This window comes from Meriones unguiculatus, chromosome 9 (genome assembly GCF_030254825.1).
Source record: "Meriones unguiculatus strain TT.TT164.6M chromosome 9, Bangor_MerUng_6.1, whole genome shotgun sequence".
Taxonomy (NCBI): Eukaryota; Metazoa; Chordata; class Mammalia; order Rodentia; family Muridae; genus Meriones; species Meriones unguiculatus.
Window position 1 is genome coordinate 73,938,557 of NC_083357.1, and position 19,007 is coordinate 73,957,563.

At 42.6% G+C, this 19,007-nt stretch overlaps 1 protein-coding gene across 5 annotated transcripts in view; it reads left to right on the top strand.

Moving 5' to 3' along the window:
- The window catches only part of Enox1 (ecto-NOX disulfide-thiol exchanger 1), a 560,948-nt gene that overhangs the window by 338,594 nt on the left and 203,347 nt on the right, over positions 1 to 19,007 (top strand). For all 5 annotated transcript variants that reach the window (XM_060391472.1, XM_060391474.1, XM_060391473.1 and 2 more), the window contains 2 exons: positions 15,818 to 15,961; positions 17,017 to 17,154. In XM_060391472.1, the coding sequence (XP_060247455.1) occupies positions 15,892 to 15,961; positions 17,017 to 17,154 (208 nt within the window). In that variant the 5' untranslated portion in view covers positions 15,818 to 15,891. The remainder of the gene's footprint in view (positions 1 to 15,817; positions 15,962 to 17,016; positions 17,155 to 19,007) is intronic.

Genomic DNA, 19,007 nt, shown 5'->3' on the forward strand with positions numbered 1-19,007 from the left:
GCCCACAGGGGGCCTGCGACAGAAGCCCTCCTCTGGCTGGCACCTTGTTCTCCCAAACTGCTTTGTACACTTCACAGGAGAGGCAGAGAGAGTGATGTCCCCGGACCAGTTTCTCTCCACTGGGACTGAAGAAGTAGTGGGTCGTGATTCTGGCAGGCACACAGGAGGTCTCTGATTCAAGTCTGTCCTCCGGTAACTAACATGGAGTTGTATTTCCAGAGTCTTGGAACTGGTGGTGGTTTTCTAGAATAGTAATTATCATAAAATCTGAGTGTTCTACTTTATTCAGCTTGGGAATTCACAGTAACCCCCATTCCCTGTTTCCGTAGGTCTTGTTTATGGTTTGTGTTGAAATGGGAAGTAAATTGCAGGCCTCATAGCCAGCTGCCAGGGTAATGAGATTGCTTGTGCTACAGACACTGTGTTGAGTACCAGAAAGAGAAACAAGATTGAAAGGGAGAGGAGTGTGATGGGGTAAGGGAAAGTAATAGTGGTCCAACTTCACTTTCTAGCCCAGAACAGTCCTAGGCAGTCCCAGATGACGACAGATTTACTTCCCGTCTCTCCATCTCTGTCTCTCTACATACACGTAGATTTTACACATTTTACAAAGTAATCTATCTATGAAGCCCTTCCGTGACGCCCAGACTGCCTTAAATGAAGGTGTATCAGCCACGCTGTCAATGGACTGCCCTCATGTCAGGACTTGCTTGAGAGGCACACTTTGAACACTCCAAGGGCACATTGTCAGAGTTGTACAACAATCAAATTTCTTGCTTCAAAGCACAGCTCTGACTCGAGAAGGCACTAGCTCAGCCACACTGTTTCAAAACAGCTTACAGTAGACGTCTGGCCATCATAAGTCTGGGTGAACTCCAGATGACCCTTTCCACACAAGACTGAGGGGAAGATTTCCTTTGGTGGCCCGGGAAAAGGCGCGTGGCTGGTACCAGTGCAGCCCTTCACTTTACAAAAGGATGTCCATGATTGACGAAAGGATCCTTACTACATTCCCTTTCTTGCCCATATATCTAGGTTGTTCAGCCTGCATTTTGAGCGAGCTAAGAGACACTCTCTTGCTATTACCTGGTATTACAACATTAGACCTAAGAAAAGGCCCTTTTTGACGTTTGATCTTAGTGGTAGGTGGGCTGAGCTAGTCACACAAAAAAAGATGCTAGAAGCAGTCATAGTAGCAAAATTATAAGTGACCACCACCCACAACATGGTGGCTACGAAGGTCGAAGGTCTTGAATATGGCATGGTCAGAAATGACAGGAAACAAAGGCCAGGGAGACAGGAAGAGTTTTGAGGAGCCTTAGCTGAGAAGAGTGGAGTTGCTGGAACTGTTCCAGGAAACTATGGGGTCTTAAGGGCCAAGAGTCTCAGGCAGCCTAGTTCTAAGAACTGTGATACTTGCTGCTGCTGTTAGGCTATGGTCCCAGCAGCCAAGGCCTGTTCACGAGCAAGTACCAGCTTGCTGATGACAGCGGCTACCAATCACTGTTGCCTGCTATAACTGAAAGACAAAGATCAAAAAAGCTGCCCAGTGCCGAGGTTGAGATAGTTAAAGGTCAGAGCAACAAGCCTCCACCCTCCGCGCCTAGAGCCGTGTCTCTAGCTTCTAAATCTCAGAGCAGTAGGCTCCTTTTCGCCAAGCATATTTAGAACTGTATAAAGTTCTGGGCCTGCCCATCCTGTTTCCAGGCCTTGATGACTCAAGGGCCTTGGGTCATCAGCTGTGATAGTTAAACTTGATTGTCATCTTGATGAGATTTAGAATCCCCATAAAAACAAACCTGTAGGCGCATCTGTGAGGGAGTTTCTAATTAAGTTAATTGGGTTGGGAATTCTCACCCTTCATGTAGGCAGCACCGAGCCATGGGCTGGGGGGTCCTAGACTGCATAAAAAGGAGAAAGTGGGTCCAGCAGTAGGCATTCATTTCTCTTTGACTGGGGAGACAGGGCAGCCAGTTGCCTCAAGCTGCCGCTGCCGTGACATTCCTGCCAAGCTGAACTATACGTCCCATTGTAAGCCAAGATAACCCTGCCTTCCTGTGGTTGCTTTTGCCAGGTATTTTGTCACAGAAGGAAAAGGCAGCAATGAGCCTTCCCTGGGGTGACATCTCGTCACCTACTTAGGATCCAGGTGGAGGGAAGGTCAGTTCAGCAGGTTAGGCTAATCTTTAACATTGGACAAAGTCCACCAGGATATGGGTCAACATCATACGTGGTTGGTCCTTTGGCTTTTTTTGACAAATGGACAGTTATCATCCTGACATCCATGGGGGAAAAATGCGCCTCTCAAGAAAGCATGCCTTTGGGTATTTCCAGCATCAGTTTCTGCTGATTGGCCCAGATGCTTTCACTTGGTCACCTCTGAGATGAGAGAGGAGGGATTGGAAGGGCTAAGAAGAACCATGACAAAGCCAGACTTCCAGTCCCCATCAGATTATGGCTGTATCTGCCACAGAAGGCTGTCTCTTGGTTCATTACTGGTGGTGCCATTTCCAGGCTCAAACCCTGGCTTCTTTTGATTTGCTGCTCAGGGCTCATTACTCTGGCTTCATGCTACTTCCCCCCTTACCTTCTTTCTTTCCTTCCTTCCTTCCTTCCTTCCTTCCTTCCTTCCTTCCTTCCTGTCTTTTTCTTCTTTTTTTTTTTTTTGATTGGAAGAAGGAAGGCATACTCAAATACTTCATATACAATTCCAGCAGTAATTATATCAATAAGTGATTTTTTCCCCCAGATCCTACTTAGGGATTTGTGGTTTGTTTGTTTCAGTAGAAAGGCTCCTAAGAGAATCTAATTCACCATAGTGCAGGAATCTCAAGTCTGCTAGTGCTTCTTGATCTTTGAACTTGTTCTGTATCACTGCAAACACTCTTTAAGGCAGAGTCTGTGTCTTGCTCACCAATCTACTGCTGGTATTTACTACATTGTCCTGAATACCATAGTCGCTCAATGAAGACCTTGAATGGATGTATCTTTAAAGGGTTGAAGTAACCTTCTGTACCAGATTTTTCTGCCTTTGTTCCAGTAAAACTCATAGGAGCATCGCCTGCATTTTTGTTGGAGGAAACCTGTGTTCCATGAATCTGTAGCAACTAAGGTCAAGGCTAGGGACTGAATCCAGGGCTCTGCCATTCTTTCTGACCTAGAGGAAATGAGTCTTAGTATCTCTCTCTCTCTCTCTCTCTCTCTCTCTCTCTCTCTCTCAATAACGCAAACAGTAGCCTCATAGATGGTTGTATTTTGTAGAACATTTCCCCTAGAGATCCAGGATATGTGCTTCCTATTAAAATGACGTTTTATAGTAATGGTTTTCTCTAGTGAGCCCCTCTAGAGAATATGGCTAGCTGGAGGTGGGGTGTGAAGAGAGTAGTAGCCCTCATACTGTTTAAACTAGCTTTATTTGAGCTCATTACATGTGTTAGATTAAAATAAACTTTTTTCTTATGAAAGTATCACTTTCCATCTCCCAAACACCTCTCAGATCAAAGAGATCTACGTCAGCGCATTGTCATGCAAGCCTCACAGCCAGAAGAAAGGACAGTGCATTGCTGGTGGCCGGAACCTGGGGGTGCGACTGAATCATGATGGCAAACCCTGGCGGCACAGGGCTTGGTGTCAAGATATTATATTTCAGCAAGTCTGGAAATCATGAGTTTTGTTTTATGTCGTGCGTTTTAACCGTTTTTTGTTTACCTTAATTTCACCTGCTAGTCGAACCCCCTTGCTGTCCAGACTGTCAGGTTGATAGGTTGGATGTGTCCAAGCACCTACCTCCTTTACTGAGCATATTAGTAAAATTGTTATCTTAATCATCACAGTGTTTGGGGGCCGGTGAACATTGGAGTTGACAGCCACGTTCCCAATCGTGCTTCCTGCGCTGCACTGCCCAGCCACCAAGAGCGGCTGGTTATTTTCTCATCATTATTTTGCAATAAACATTATCTCATAATAAGCTGTAACGTTTAGAATTGCTCAAGAATAAGAATATTAGAGGCCTGGAAGAACTGAAGATCTTTTTCATTAAGCCTAGAAAAGGGGGAAAAAATGTGATAATGCTAGTGGGAATTCTCTTAGAATATTTGTTTAGGTTGGGTTTAGGCCATCTAGCTGTGAAAATAAACCGTGGAAGCAGTAGCAATCTACTGTAATTCCCACAAAGCGCATTCAGCATAATTTCTTTTTTTTATATAAATAATAAAACCATAAATAAATATGATTACCCTAAGCTAACATGAAATTATATTCAGGACCCTGGGCCTGATGTTTTTCTCTCGTATCTGTGTTTTTCACATATCTGTGTTTGTGTTTTTCAAATTGAGTGTTGGCTTCCTCCTCCCTCTGTCTTACCTCCATGTGTTTAAAATCATTTACGGACACATAACTGAGGTGGGGAGGGGAATGGTATTTGACCTTGAACTGAGTTTGGTGAGGGGGTGGGAGAGAAGAGCTTTATCTGTCTCGATGTTTTTCAGCAGGCAGGAGCCTTAGCATGCCTTAAACCCTTGCCGGGCTCAGCAGTTCCCCAGCAATAGGTCTCACCTGGATCTTACCATGAGTATGGATGGCACCCACAACAGACAATATAATTTCCCTATAGGAATTTTGGGTGAGATTTTGATAATTGCACTTTTGAAATTATTTGCTTATGAGTTACGGCTTTTCATCTGAAACCAGCTCTGATTTCTCCATAATTGTGCAGACTCAGGAATTCTGCAAAGTGAGAAAGCCTGCTGACAAATGGTTTCTGACTGTAATGACTTTCTCCTGGATGCTAAATTTGACAAGAATTGTCCTAATACAAAATTTATGGCTATTTAATGAAATAATTCTTAATTTTAGATAATGTGCTTCTCTTTGAATGCTAGCACACAACATACTTGATAACCTAGCCAGAGTTAAGAGAACGGCAGGGGCATGGTTCTCTTTCATCTGGAAGATGAGTATCTAAAAGGTTCTCCTTGAGGAACCTAATCTTCCAAATGCCATTCCCACAGAGGAGCTCTGTGTGGCTTCTTTTTGTTTAGGGGGTTTTCTTCCACTCTCTTTTTCTTTTCTTTTTTATTTCTTGCATGTATGTATATTATGAATGTTTGCCTCTTTTACCCAGTGTTACCCTGTCTCTTCCTCTGTCCTCCTGCTGAAACTCTTCTGCTTCCCATTGTCTCCCTCCTGTTTTCATGCATGTGTGTGTGTGTGTGTGTGCAAGTGTGTCACCCACCGAGGTTAGATAGAGTTCCTTCATAAGCACAGGAGGGACATTATTTACAGAAGCATGGGTAACTTATCAGCGACTGTGCCACTGAAGAAAATCACAGCCCTTCTAGCAGCCACTTATCAAGTATCCTTGAGGGAAAGGCAGAACCTCAGGATGAAATGCTAATTGGCTAGGTCTTGTGTAGGTCTTATGCAAACAACTGCAGCTACAGTGAGATCAAGAGTCCATTGGTCACATCATGTCCAAAAGACACTATTTTGCAGCAGTCCTGCCCAACCTCTGCCTTTTACAGTCTTTCCACCCCCTCTGTTCCTCGGTGTTACCAGAACCTTTGGTGGAGAGGTATGATGTGGGTGTACCATTTATGGCCAAACACTCCATAGTTCCTTATTCTCTGCACATTGAGTTGTGAGTCTTTAGGTTGACTGCTGGCTACTCCAAAAAAAGAAGTTCTCTGATGAGGGCCAAGAGGCACAGTAATTAATGGGTATGGAAATTTAAAAGGTCATTTGATATTATGCCCAGTTAGCAAAATAATAGTAGTCAGTTCTTTCCTGGAGCCCATGACCTTCCCAGCTATGGATTGTTGCGTAGGTTTACAGTGCTGGGCATGACTTTCTCCTGTAGAGTGGGCCTTAAATTCAATCAAAAAACAATTGATTGTCTCCAATCAATTGCACCAATGGGCCTATCTTCCCAGACTGGCTGTTATTATAGCTGGCAGAGTTCACAGCTGGGTAAGACTGCTAATGGATTTTTCTCCCCCAGGCATGCTGCTTTGCACCTTCCAGCACTATAAAAGCTAGCCAGCAGGGAGAAAGCTTCCAGGTCAGTTTCAGCTTGGTTTCTCCATCTCCCATAACCAACATATGTGGTGCCCACAGCAACAGGATCTTATTATCAAGTTATTTCAGGCAGCCCAAAGCAATAGCAATAGCCTCTACCATCTTAGGGGTCTTGGGGACCACCCTTGCCAGTTTGGAAGCAGGCATTCCACAACTGATTCTGGGATTTTTGTTGAGTGATTTTTGCTCTGTAAGGAACATTCTCCCCCTGTATAAGCTACACCAATCTGAAAATCTGTATTTTTTTCTAAGCACCCTTAGTTTTAGTTATCCTTGCCCCATATCCTCCTCTGCTCTACCTTCTCAACTCTCTTGCCACTTAAACCTCCGTCCCCCCTCCCTCCCCTTCCTTTTTACATCTTCATATAAAGAAGGTCACTTGATAGGGAACAGTCTACTTGGCTTCTTCAGAGAAGAATGTCTCTTCTCATGGATTCAGAGAAAGAGTATTACTTGAGGGAAGAGGGCAGTGCTTCTGCAGAATCCTAGATGAGAAAGAACTGTAGTAAAGCGTGGCAGTGACCCTCAGCCCTGCCTCAATGTCAGAGCTATCCTTTGAACATTGTTCAGTGTGTAGCCATATGAATATGCACCTCTAATTCTGCTGCCCCGACTCTTGAATGGTAGGATTGCAGGCTTCACTACCATGCCGTTTTTATATCGTGCTAGGGATTGAACCCAAGAGTTTCGGACATGCTAGGCAAGCCCCCCACCCACTGAGCTATAGTTCCATCTCCAGGCCAGTCTCTTTAATTTCTGAATCATACGCTGTCCACTTCTGTGCACGCCCCCACCTCCCTTCAGCCTCAGAAACCTGACTGCACTCAGGCCACACAGGCCTTCCTCTCCCCCAAGACTCCCACAGGAGTCTTGCTGAATAAAAGCATCATCACCAGAGGCTTAATCCATTCACTCAGATTGCTCCCTGCCAGACTAGAACCTTCTAGCAAATGCCTACCTACATTTACGTCAAGCTTTGTGCCCTGTTCATTTCCCTAAGAATGCCAGGGTGCTTACTGAATGCCCCCCGCCCCCACCCCCAAGTAAGCTATTTGGGAACTGGGAAACCCACTGTCTTTACCCAATTGTTACTCATCAGACAAGGACCATATGTGGTCATCTGAAGAACAGAAAGCTAGGTATCTGTTGACTTAGAGGAAGAGAAAGCTAGGCTTCTGGCCCAAGGCAATGCATTGGAGAGGTGTAAGCTGCTGTGTCTGTAAGTCCTGGAGCATGTTGGCTGCGGGGCTAATGCTTTATTCATTGGGCTGCAATGACATCATTAAGATCCCATTAGCTTAAAGAGTAACTAACTTGTTCTCTGTGACTCTACTAAAGGAAATGTTAAGCAGGATGAGCCACTGGTTCAGGCTGGTCAGGGTCTGATCTGGATTTTATTGCAGGTAGATTTCCATAGACTAAAGGCACTGCTTGGGGCTCTTTGGAAATAGATAACTCATTTACCAGGGTTTGCAGCTATTTAAGGGTCTGTTATTTACCCGGGACAATTAAAATGGTTCACTTTGTGTCTTAATTTGTTTTCCATGCATGGTTCAAGGTATAAAATGAGCACACAATGAAAACACTGAGCCACCCACAGCAGAGGTTGCGCAGTGATGTAGGATCTGCTCGCCTTGTTTTATAAGAAGGTAATGATGTTTGCAGAAAATGTTTTTTTTAACATTCCAACAAGTATGTAACAGATACTACCTTTTCATAGCATATATGTATAAAAATTATTCTTTCATATGTTTTCCTATGTCCTTTATATGAAGAACACATCTATCTTGATGGTTCTGTCTTTGAAGCCTAGAATCTACCTGAAGTCTTGCTCAGACGTAAAGGAATTTTCCCCTCGTCTCTCTTGCTCAATCCCAACAGTCTATGGTTTTGTTGTTTCAGGTAAAGCTTCCCTTTACCTATAACTTTCTCTTTGGTTTACTCCATGGAGCCCCCCCCACCTGTGAATGTGAAAAGAAAATGAAAATTCAGGAAGGTCTTAACAGTGGCGGGGAGTTAGCTATGTCCTTTACTTTCTTGACTGTATCTAGGACTTGCTTCGATGGCAGTGGAGAGCCTTCTTGCAGGGGAGAGCTGGCTCATTTTTCCTAGGGCTTCACATTACTGTGGAAGTAGGCCTGAAGCCAGAAGTCAGATTTGGATTTCTTCTTTCACGAGAAGGGACGAGTAGAGGGGGGAACTTATCCAACCCCAGGATATTTGAAATGGTGAGCAGTCAAGCATCACCTTCAGCTGTGAATGGGAGCGCCTGTCAAGAACAGTATGGAGACTTCTGTACTGGGAGATGTTAGAACTGGTGAATTTCAAGTACCGTGGTGCTCTGTGAACCGAGGTGTGTCCCTCCCAAATCTCAGGAGCTCTGCTGTAATGAGGGCCCATCAATCCATGCTTAGGTTTACAGGTCATGGTGCTTCTTTTAATAACTACTTACCATTGGAATAGTACAGTGATCATCATTTTAATATTGATATACTTAGAAGGTAGAAAGCAACCCAAGAGAACAGATAGTGTATGAAGGGTGCTGATTGACATCTGCCCATGAAAGGATGGGCTGAGCCATCATAGTTTCCACAGATAGTCTTCAAATATAATGTTGCCCTTTCTAGGAAACCTTCTGTGTGGAAGGTTGTGGATTTTAAAAGCTGTCTTTAGAGACCTAAAAGTCACAAATGGTCTTAAGAGTCTACAGGTCCTTTCCTTTCTGTTCTTAATGGAAAGAGCAATACTTTTTCCTGAAGGTCTCAAGATTTCTCTTTGATTATTTTTTTTCATGTAGAAGTATGGGTGTAAGCTTTTTGAGAAGCAAAGGCTTTCTGAGAAAAATAATTGTACCTGTCATTTCTCTCTTTCTGTCTCTCTCTCTCTCTACACACACACACACACAGAGGGAGAGAGAAAGATCTATAAACGTTGAATATTCTCCTTGTGTCAGAAAGTAATTGGCTTTACTCCTCTACCCATGTTTGTTTGCTTACATAGGCAAGTCTCTTTGGGTCATGTTATTAGATTGTGTGATTTCAGAGGAGCTCCGCCTCCTTGCCTGCCTACCTATCTTTGCATGCCTTACCCCGGAAGACAGACAACATGTCGAGGATGAGGTAATGCCTCACCCATTCTGTGATCATTACTTCCCTAAGATAAAAGGAAGATGATTTACAGCTTAAAATTGGCTGCTTGACAAAGTAGAAAAAAATGGAGGATATAATCACAGTGCCCATAATGGAATTTAGTGTTTGAGAACTGGCCAGATCTGCTTTTCATCTTCTGTGGTACATGCCAAATTGAAACTCTCCTTTCTTCCAGTGATTTCACCCCTTTCCTACTATACATTTATGCCTCTGTCACGCTAATGTACTGGTTGGTGGGCCTGGAGATGCAGTTATTTATAGATCTGGGCTCATTCAAATAGCAGCTGCAAGAAACCTTACAAAGGAAATGCATCCTGTACCCTGCCCTTGACCCTGCACTGGTCCTCAGGGAGGTGTGAGATTTGAAATCCCCGTAGACGACTTGTTGAGGTCACCACAAGCTTGCCTTGTATTCTCAGACACATTTTTCTCAGATTCTTTGTCTCTGACAACGAGTCCATCTGCAGTCTAGTTTCCAAGAGACCTTCTCCCTATTGTGTGCTGTAGCTTTCAAACCTCCAAGTGCTGGAACTGAACCCTGGCACTGAGTTGCTTGGTGGCTGATGTTCCTTTTTTCTAGACTTTTTCTTTCCTCTCCTCTTCCCATGTATGTGTGTATTTGAAAGTGTATAGATATATGATATTTATATGGTGGGAGGTGACAGGGAGAACCTGTCATACCCTGTGTTCTTACTGGGTAGTGACAAGGTCCCTTAGTTGATTAATACTAGCAGTGAAGAGGAGAGTTAGGCATGTCCAGACTTAGATTCCTTCTCTAGGTAAGGGCTAGAGCTAGTTAGTTTCTGAAGGTGAGGGGGAGCTCATTGGTTTCTGAAGTGAGAAGTATTGGTACATGGAAGGCACGGAATGGTAGCAGAAAGGAACGATTCTGTAACCCCTTTGTCTTTTTGCCTGAAAGAAAAAAACAGAAGGAAAAAGGCATAGAATGGATATGACATCTCTTCTCAGATACACTGATGGGAACGTCTAACCTGACAGTGTTGAAAAGTATGCAATGAGCTTACAGCTGTGCAAGTAAAAGGAAGGAAATGAAAGCAGGGTGTTTGATTCTGTGAATTTCATAGGAGCTCTTACCCTACCAAATGCCCTCCCTGGATTCACCTCTGCACAGCAACGTCCTCTGCTTTCTCCTCACTTCTACGAACGATCCTCTTAGCTTTGTTTAATAGAGTGTTACTACCCAAGGCAGGGAAGGGGAACCAATGAGCTGGCTCAGTGGTTACAAGCAATTGTTGCTCTTGTGCAAGGCCCTAGTTTGATTCCCAGTACCTATATTTGGCTCATAACCAACCATCCATAGCTGCAGTTGTAGGGACCTCTAGTACCACCTTTAGGCCCTGTGACACCAGGCACACACATGGTAAATATACATATATATGTATGTGCATATATATATACACACACAAACACTCATGCACATAAAATAAATAAGTATAAAATTTAAAGAATATTACTGCTTCGCAAATCTCCCCATTAATTTGTTCTATTTGAAAATCTCCATCAAAACCTTAGTTTTTTTCTTTGCCACTAATTAACAGATAGTGATCATTAATAAGCAGTTGGAATCCTATATATTTACCAGACTTAAAAACTTCATAATATTTTTCATCTAGGATCTTAGGTTATTTCTATTATCATCTGTCTCCTCATTACCACCTTTAAGCTATTTCAGAGTGTTCCCAATGCTCAAAAGAATTAAGAAGCAATATAGTCTGCTGATATTTCTGCACTGTGTATTGTGTTTGCTAGCTTCAAGGTGGGCAACCCTTCATAATCATCCTGAGCTTAGAGTTGATTAGAGAGTGGTGCTAGAACACAGCGCCATTGGGAGCATAGAGAAGAGAGTCCTCATCTCCTGTCTCCTCCCATTACAATACTGACTGCATCTTTCTTTGGGTTCATTGTGATTTGCATTGTATACTTTCCTGTGAACCACCTGATTTCCTTGGCCTGATATGGTGAATTATCTCTGTAATCTGATGGCTGGTAGCCATCCCTTCTCTATTCCTCTAAAAGTGTCAGCTTTTGTATATTCATACCATGTTCTTTTTGTTATTTGTTTTGGTTTTTAGTATTTGCATGCATGAATGTGTTTAGCTTCTTTTTTTTGGGGGGGGGAGGTTTCTGCATGTATGTATTTCTGTGTACTACATGCATACAGTGCTCAAGGTGACCAGAAGAAGGCATCACATACCCTGCGACTGGAATTACGGAGGGTTGTGACATACCACGTGGGTGCTGAGAATCAAACTCTTGAAGAGCAGCCAGTGCTCCTAACCACTGAGCCACCTCTACATCTCTCCACCACTGTCCCGCTTTTTTAAACCATATTTGGGGAGCAGTTTCATTCTGTCCCCAAATTTGCAGATTCCTCTCATCTCTCCTCAGAAAGATGACTTGCTCTCCTCAGAAATCAATGGAGAATTACTCTGCAGAGATTGTCTTTGTGGTCTGCATTTGTGAAAAGAAACCAGAATTAAAACACACACACACAGGGCTTTCTGGTTGTTCTTTAAGTTTGCTCTGGAGTTCTCTGGTCCACCATTAGAGGAAGCAAAGCCTCCCTTATTATCACAGATATTTGTTTTTTTAAAAAATGGCATTTACATGTAAGTAGTGTATGTCTGCAGTATCATATCCTATCATTTTAATCTCTCAAATGGTCAGCAGGTGTCCTTCTGCCGAACACCAATATTAGATATATCCCTAGTGATAGAAAAAGATGAACTTGGGGTGAAAATATCTTTTACCACCTTCATAAACTCTAGCTAATAAAGACTGTCTAACAAATGAGGCATCAGCTATCACATGGCATTGCTAGCTTTGATCCCATTTCTTTTAAAGACATTAATAAAACCGATTCTCTCATTGTAATGATTTTTCCATTAAACTAGATATGAGCCTAAGGAATTAGGTCAAACAATTTTATATTTCTAATCCAGTATTTTCAAAAGCTAGCTGATTTTTACCCCCCTTTAACAGGAAACTCCTTTTTTTGTGGGCAGCCACAGGTGAATTTTCATCTTTAAAATATTTTTTCTTGATACGTATAGAGTTAGAAAGGTCTAGAAGACATTGCATTTTCCCAAGTGGAGCAGCCCAAGTTCCTCTTAAAGTACAGTACTTGTGTAGGCTGATGAGAGTAAAATCATTTTGCTCGGTTGATGTAACCCAGTGAAGTACTGAGCAAAAATATATTTTCTTAAACATTTGGGAAATTAGGTGTAAGATTTTGGCCTTCAGTGCATTTCACTAGAGAACAGGTTGGAGGTCCATTAAGGCCAAGCAGAACTCTCCTGCTACCCTTGACATTCTGTACATCCGATTGCTTTGTAATAATGATCCCTCAATAAAGCCTGTAAGCAGAAACCGCCAATTTCATAATTTCTCAGGAAGCTCTTAAAAGCTTCTGCATTTGCATTGAAAGAAAAAAGCTAGAGAGGAGAAAAAAATACATTTTTATATGACGTTATTTTACAAAGGGATTGTGGGGAATGAAATAGCCTGGTACAATTTAGGTGTGGTACAGAAAACTAGGGCAACACTTACTTTTGGAAATATCAAGTGTTATTCACTGTTTTATAATTAATTACATAATTATACACCAGAACACAGAGATCCCAGGATACCTTAACAGAAACACTGCTCTTCCAAATAAAATAACAATAATTATCACCTACTGTATTCAAAGTACTTTATTACTGTAAATCTTAACTCCCTGTATCAGTGTGTAAATAAACATCACTAAGAATATTAATCTTTCCTATAGTTTAGAAAGAAGAAAGCCAAGGCAGAGAAGTTGGTTTGAATTATCATCGTGGTCTTGAATGGTTTAAAACATTCAGCAAAAAAAAAAACAATAGGCGTTAACAAAGGACATTCATAAATCACCAGGGAGTAATAAATATTAATGTTTACAAGACTCACCTTTGTTCAAGCCCATGTGACCAAATTAGTTTAAAACTTAAAATCATCGTCCTAGCTGCCTTCTTGGAAATACCTGGTGGGAGTGAACTTACTTCAGAGACACCATCCTAGGTACCTGATGGCTCCATCAAGTTGTGTGTAATTAAAACCACCGGGTTGGGACACTGGAGAGCTATAATAAATTGAAAGCCACCGAGTTCAAGAGAGGGATAAATGAAAGTTTACAAACCAAATCCTGCTAACGAAGCAGTCTTTTTGAAATAGTAGCAATATGTTAAGATGGCTGTGAAAGATACAGATGGAGGCCATGCCCCTGCTCCCCTCCCCCAGGGCCTTTGATGCTCCCGTATAGAGCCACAACCACCACAGAGACATTAGCCCTGGAACAGACAGTGTGGAGGCACGGCAAGTTTAACGCCATCCCTGTAACCAGTAGAAAAAGTCAAGGTTAAGCATAGCCAAAGAGGCATAAGCCATAAAGCCATAAAGCCGACAGAGTAAGGAGATACTCTCAGAACTACAAACTCATTAGACAGGGAGGAAAAAAAAAAAAAAAGTGTGACTGATGTCCATTTGTGGAGAGATGAGCTGGAGGAAGGGAGCCAAGCACGCTTCACTTAGGGAGCCGAGTCAGACAAATAGTGACCTTGTGACGATCGGAGGCTGTTCCCCTCGTTACGGGGCTGTTGAAGAGAAGACTGAGACAGGCCTGTCTGACTCTGCCTTGGTGCCCTGAAGCGGTTGGGGTGGAGAGAAAAGTTGTCAGGGGCTTCGCCGTGATGCTGATGAGTGGGCAGCTGCAGACCACACGCCCAGGCTTGCTGGGTATTTGCTGAACTTGGTTTATCTGAAAAGAATCCGTCTTGTGGCATTTGTTGCCCAAGGTAAGTGGTGGACAATACATAAACATGCTCTAGAATCATTAGGAAGCAGTTTGATATACATATTCTGAATACAGTTTGTGCCCCAAATTGGAATTATGTCAGGTGATAGGTGATTGGGAGAAAAATTCTCCCAGCATCTCACTTGCCCCCCCCCTTAGTGAGAGCTAGAGCTTTGTTGAACCACCAAAACCACGTGCTCACTGTCCACCTATCCATGAGACACTGAGACCGGAGCTTGCCTTCGAATTTCTGGCATCTGCATGCTTGCCAAGGAGTGGAGCTGCTGATACTTGGCCCTGAGAATCAAAACAACCTAACTTGTTCTCAAAAACCAGAACAAGTTTCTCTAATAGTATGAACAGAAATGTGACTCGGGGCGGGGGCATAAATTTATACCTAAATAAAAAACAAAAACTGTAATTAATAAAAAATAATTTAAAAAAACCAAAAACTTCAGTTGTGATCCCAGAGATGGGTCAAACAGTCATCGGGTCGCTCATCTAGGTCGGCAACCAGCAAACAAGCGCGCAGGTATGGATGTGTGTGTGTGTGTGGCTGGCCTTTGCGTTCCTGCAAGTAGAGAAAAGGAATAGAGTTTTATAATTAATGTCGCAGAGAAGCCCTTGTGACTTTACTGTATGTCGTGTCATTAGTTATATTTATCATAAGAACAGAGCATAATAAAATATATTTCTATAGAAATACAGATTATACACATACCATGTTTGTACATGTTCACACACACACACACATAGTAGAGAGAACACATCATGAGTGTGTGTGTGTGTGTGTGTGTGTGTGTGTGTGTGTGTGTTATGTAATTGTCAGGAAAATTTGTTTTTTTTTTTTCCCAAGGGGTAATTGGTTTATGGAAGGCAAAATATGTAAAAATAATAATATATGTTATGTACAATACTAATAGTAAAATATACAGCCCACATGGGCAATATTTTGTCAATAATGTGAAAAGATTTATAGAAAACATTTAAAAAAATAAATGACTAAGAACTAGGACAACATAAGTAGAATGCCTGAACGGCCAAGCCAGTTTATCCAGGAAACACAATCAAACTGCAATTAAAGTCATTGTCAGGAAAATTTGGACCAACCGGATTTGGGCCAGTTCAATTCAGAATTTTATAGAACTGAAAACAAACATCGTGCCTGCAGCCCTGTAGATTTCTTCCCTAGACAGGCCCTGCCATTCTTTTCCTCTTCTTTTTCTAATAATTGTTAGTTCCTTTGCCAGCCTTACAGAAAAAAAAAAAAAAAAAAAAAAGGAGGGGGGGGCTCATGCTTTTTTATTCTTCCTCCCCACTTTTTTGTCTTCTTTGAATACATTTCACAGCCGACCGTCTTCCAAAATAACAACATCAATTAATTTTTTTTTTTCTTTTGCTTTAACTTGAAAAGAAATCGCATTCACCCTGGTCTGGCCTGGCTATTGGTGTGCAGTGTGTGGAAGAGGCTGTGCCGGCCCTGATAAGGCCCGTAGGCAAAGAGGCTGCGGCAGGAGCCTAAGCCCTAACACACTCCAATGCCGCCATCTCCTGAGGCAGCCCTGGGCCAGGTGAGGTCAGTTGACATGCACATCTCCCAAGCAAAGAGAAAAGGTGTCACAGCACAGCAGGGCCAGAAGGAAGCACCTTTGGGTTTGCTCCCCACTGCTGGAAGTGGATTTTTGAGGTTGGTTTTGTGTTTTGGGAAGTACACTCTCTTCACTCTGACCCCTCCTCACCACAGTCCTCTCCTCTTTTGCAGAGTCCAATGATCTCCGAAGGGACCCTCCGCCCAGCTGTCAGAGCACCCCAACACCCCAGGGTGCTTGTAATTCAATGGTAGATGCAGCTGGATTTGAGAGCATTGGCCCGTGTCCTCAGGAGCTTCCTCAAATAATGGCTGCAGGTAAATGTCGCCGGCCAGTGTTTCTGTTGGGACAGCAGCTCAGCCATTAACACAGTTTTCTTTTTTTCCTGTCTAATTTGTGCTATTTGCTTTCCAATTTTACTTACTGATTGTATTAGCCGGTATTTGTAAGGAATATTCTAAAAAAGAGGTCATGAATTTGAGAGAGAGCAAGGAGGGGTTTGGGGAAGGTGTTGGAGGGAGGAAAGGAAATGGGGAAATTGTGTGATTATAACTTTAAAAATAAAAGAAATAATAAGAGAGGAATATTCTCAAAAAGTCATTTTAGGTAGACAGATGTGTTTCCTTCCCACGTTGGTTCTCAACCTTTCCAATGCAGCGACCCTTTAATACAGTTCCTCGTGTTGTGGTGACCCCCAGCCATACAATCATTTTTTGTTGCTACCTTATAAGTATAATTTTGCTACTGTTATGAATTGTAATTTAAATACCTGTATTCTCTGATGGTCTTAGGCAAGCCCTTATGAAATGGTCATGTGTCCCCCAAAAAGGCTTACAACTCACAGGTTGAGAAATGCTGCCTTGGAGGGAATATGCTTTAATGATATCACCTTAGCAGTTTGACCAGGACATGTTCTATTGCTTCACGACTGTTTTCGTGTTGGATGGTTAGAAGGGATCCCTGGCCCAGCATAGTCCTCAGAAACAGACACACGAACTGTCTTGTTCTGGTAGGCAGTTAACTTACCACTGCGTGTTCTAGACCCTGTCTCTTAACAAACATTGCCTCACAGGGACGAGGAAAGTGATTTTTCCCAGGGGTGCCTCTTCAATGGCAAGCTGCAATACAGATGCCATGTCATTAAGTTTCCTTCTAGAAAGTTCCTTGGAAGCACTTCTTTATGCTGCCACCCAGATGCTTTTACATCTGGAGAAATTATTGGTGTAGTATAGATTACAGTGCTGTTTTGTTTTGTTTTTAATGTCTTAGCAATGTGCTAAATGAAGCCTCGTATCTTTAGACACGTGATTTCCTTTAAAGGGAAGATCCTCGCCTGTCAACACTAACTAAGCTGGGTTTGTTTCTCCTGCAGCAGCTGACGGTTTGGGGAGTATAGCCCTGGACACCACCCAGCTCAACATGTCTGTCAGCGATCCCACAGCCTGGGCCACAGCTATGAATAACCTGGGCATGGTTCCTGTGGGGTTGCCTGGACAGCAGCTTGTGTCTGGTAAGCTTTCTCCTGGTTTCGAAGATGCTTTGCGACACTGCCAAATGCCTCGGGCGACAGGTGTTCCTTGGTAATCTCTCTACGTGCTGGTGTTGAACACGGCTTTGATTTTTGACCTGGCGTGTTGAACATGACCTTTGACTTTTGACCTGGGCATGTCAGGCAAGTCGCGTTAGAGATTGCTTCCCTCTGCATCTTGCTCTTTTCAGACACCCTTGCTGCTCTTGATACATACCACATCTTTTCTCTACAGTCCTGCAGCGACAATTATACTCTCAAATCGGTAGATGAGATGGCTGATGCTTTCGTTCCAATTTCTGAAACTTATTCTTTTGCATTGCTCTATTTGATCGCTATCTCCTTTATGGGAGCTCTGTAGACACACATCTGGTTTCTGCTTTTGCTCATGTTCCCATGTTACAAACATGAAAGTAGGAGATGAGTGTTGAAGGTCGCCACTCTTCCAGCACTGAAGTGACATGTGTAGAGACTCAGATGAGCAGGTTATAAATTCAGACTCGGCTGCCCGTCACACCTGGAAATAGTAATGCGTAACAATCAGTAGAGAGCATTTTTAGAAGTACCACGAAGTCAAAGGTCATTGAAAGGTTTTAATACTTAATTCAGCATGTGTTTATTGAGGGTTTTATGTGTGCTTGTTAAAACAGGCTTTGAAAAAGAAAGTAAAATTACCGGTATATATATATATATATATATATATATATATATATATATATATATATATGTTTTTTTTGTGTATATATATATATATATGTATATATACTAGTAAGTATCAGGAAAAAAAGGATGTCTCAATAAATTGAAATAAAAAAAAGTGACTGATGAGAAGAACAAAAAGCTGATGTGCAGGATCACAGGTTCAGTGGTAGGCAGTAAAGCTGTAACATGGCAGCTTGCCGGTCGGTCATTGGCCTCTGAAGGCAAGGGTCACCACATGAGCTTTGTCTGCAGAGACAGTTGGACTCGGGCATCTACCCACTTGCCAAATGCTCATGGAGGTTCTACTGGCTACAGAGGCCTCAAGAGTCAGCAAATAAGCTGGTCCCCATCCTCTTGGGATGAGCACTGGTAGGATGACCACTGGTTACTGTACTGAAGGATGTGCTTAAACAAGAGAATAATTGTCTTCAAGCACCGGAGATGCTTAAGTCCGGAGATGGTGAATGGTATGCACTGAAGAGGAATCAGTTGTCTTTGAATGTTTAATTCTGCCCACAATGCTACGTTCCATCTGTCCTTCTTTTCTTCCTTTCTTTGCGCCTCTTTCCCTTCCTCTCTCCCTTCCCTTTTCTTTTGTCAACAATATTCATAAACAAAAACTAAACTGGCTATATTAAATTGTATATATATACATACATGTGTATGGTTTCTTTTTCACATTTTAGAAAATGTAAAAAAAAATATTTTTATATTTATCAATGATTTATCTACATGTATCTGTGTGTGCTACATGTATGCCTGGTGACAAGGAGGCCAGAAGAAGGATCCCCTGGAACTGGAGTCATAAATAGTTGTGAGCCACCAGGTGTGCTCTGAGAATGGAGCCCAGGTCCTCTGGGAGAGCAGCCAGTGTGTCTAACCACCAAGCCTCCTCTCCAGCCCCAGGGTTTCCTTTTAGCACACCAAACAGAAGCGTGAGAGGAGGTAGGAGATAGGAAAACTGTGAGACAAGAAAAAAAAAAAAGGCGAGAGAGGGACTGGGTTGTGACCAGTTGAGATGATATGAGATAATTCCAGCACTTGGGCTGCTGAGGCAGAATGATTGTGAGTTTTTGGCCAGCTTGGCTACTTGGCTAGTGAAAGCACACCTTTAAAAACTATAGAATAAATAT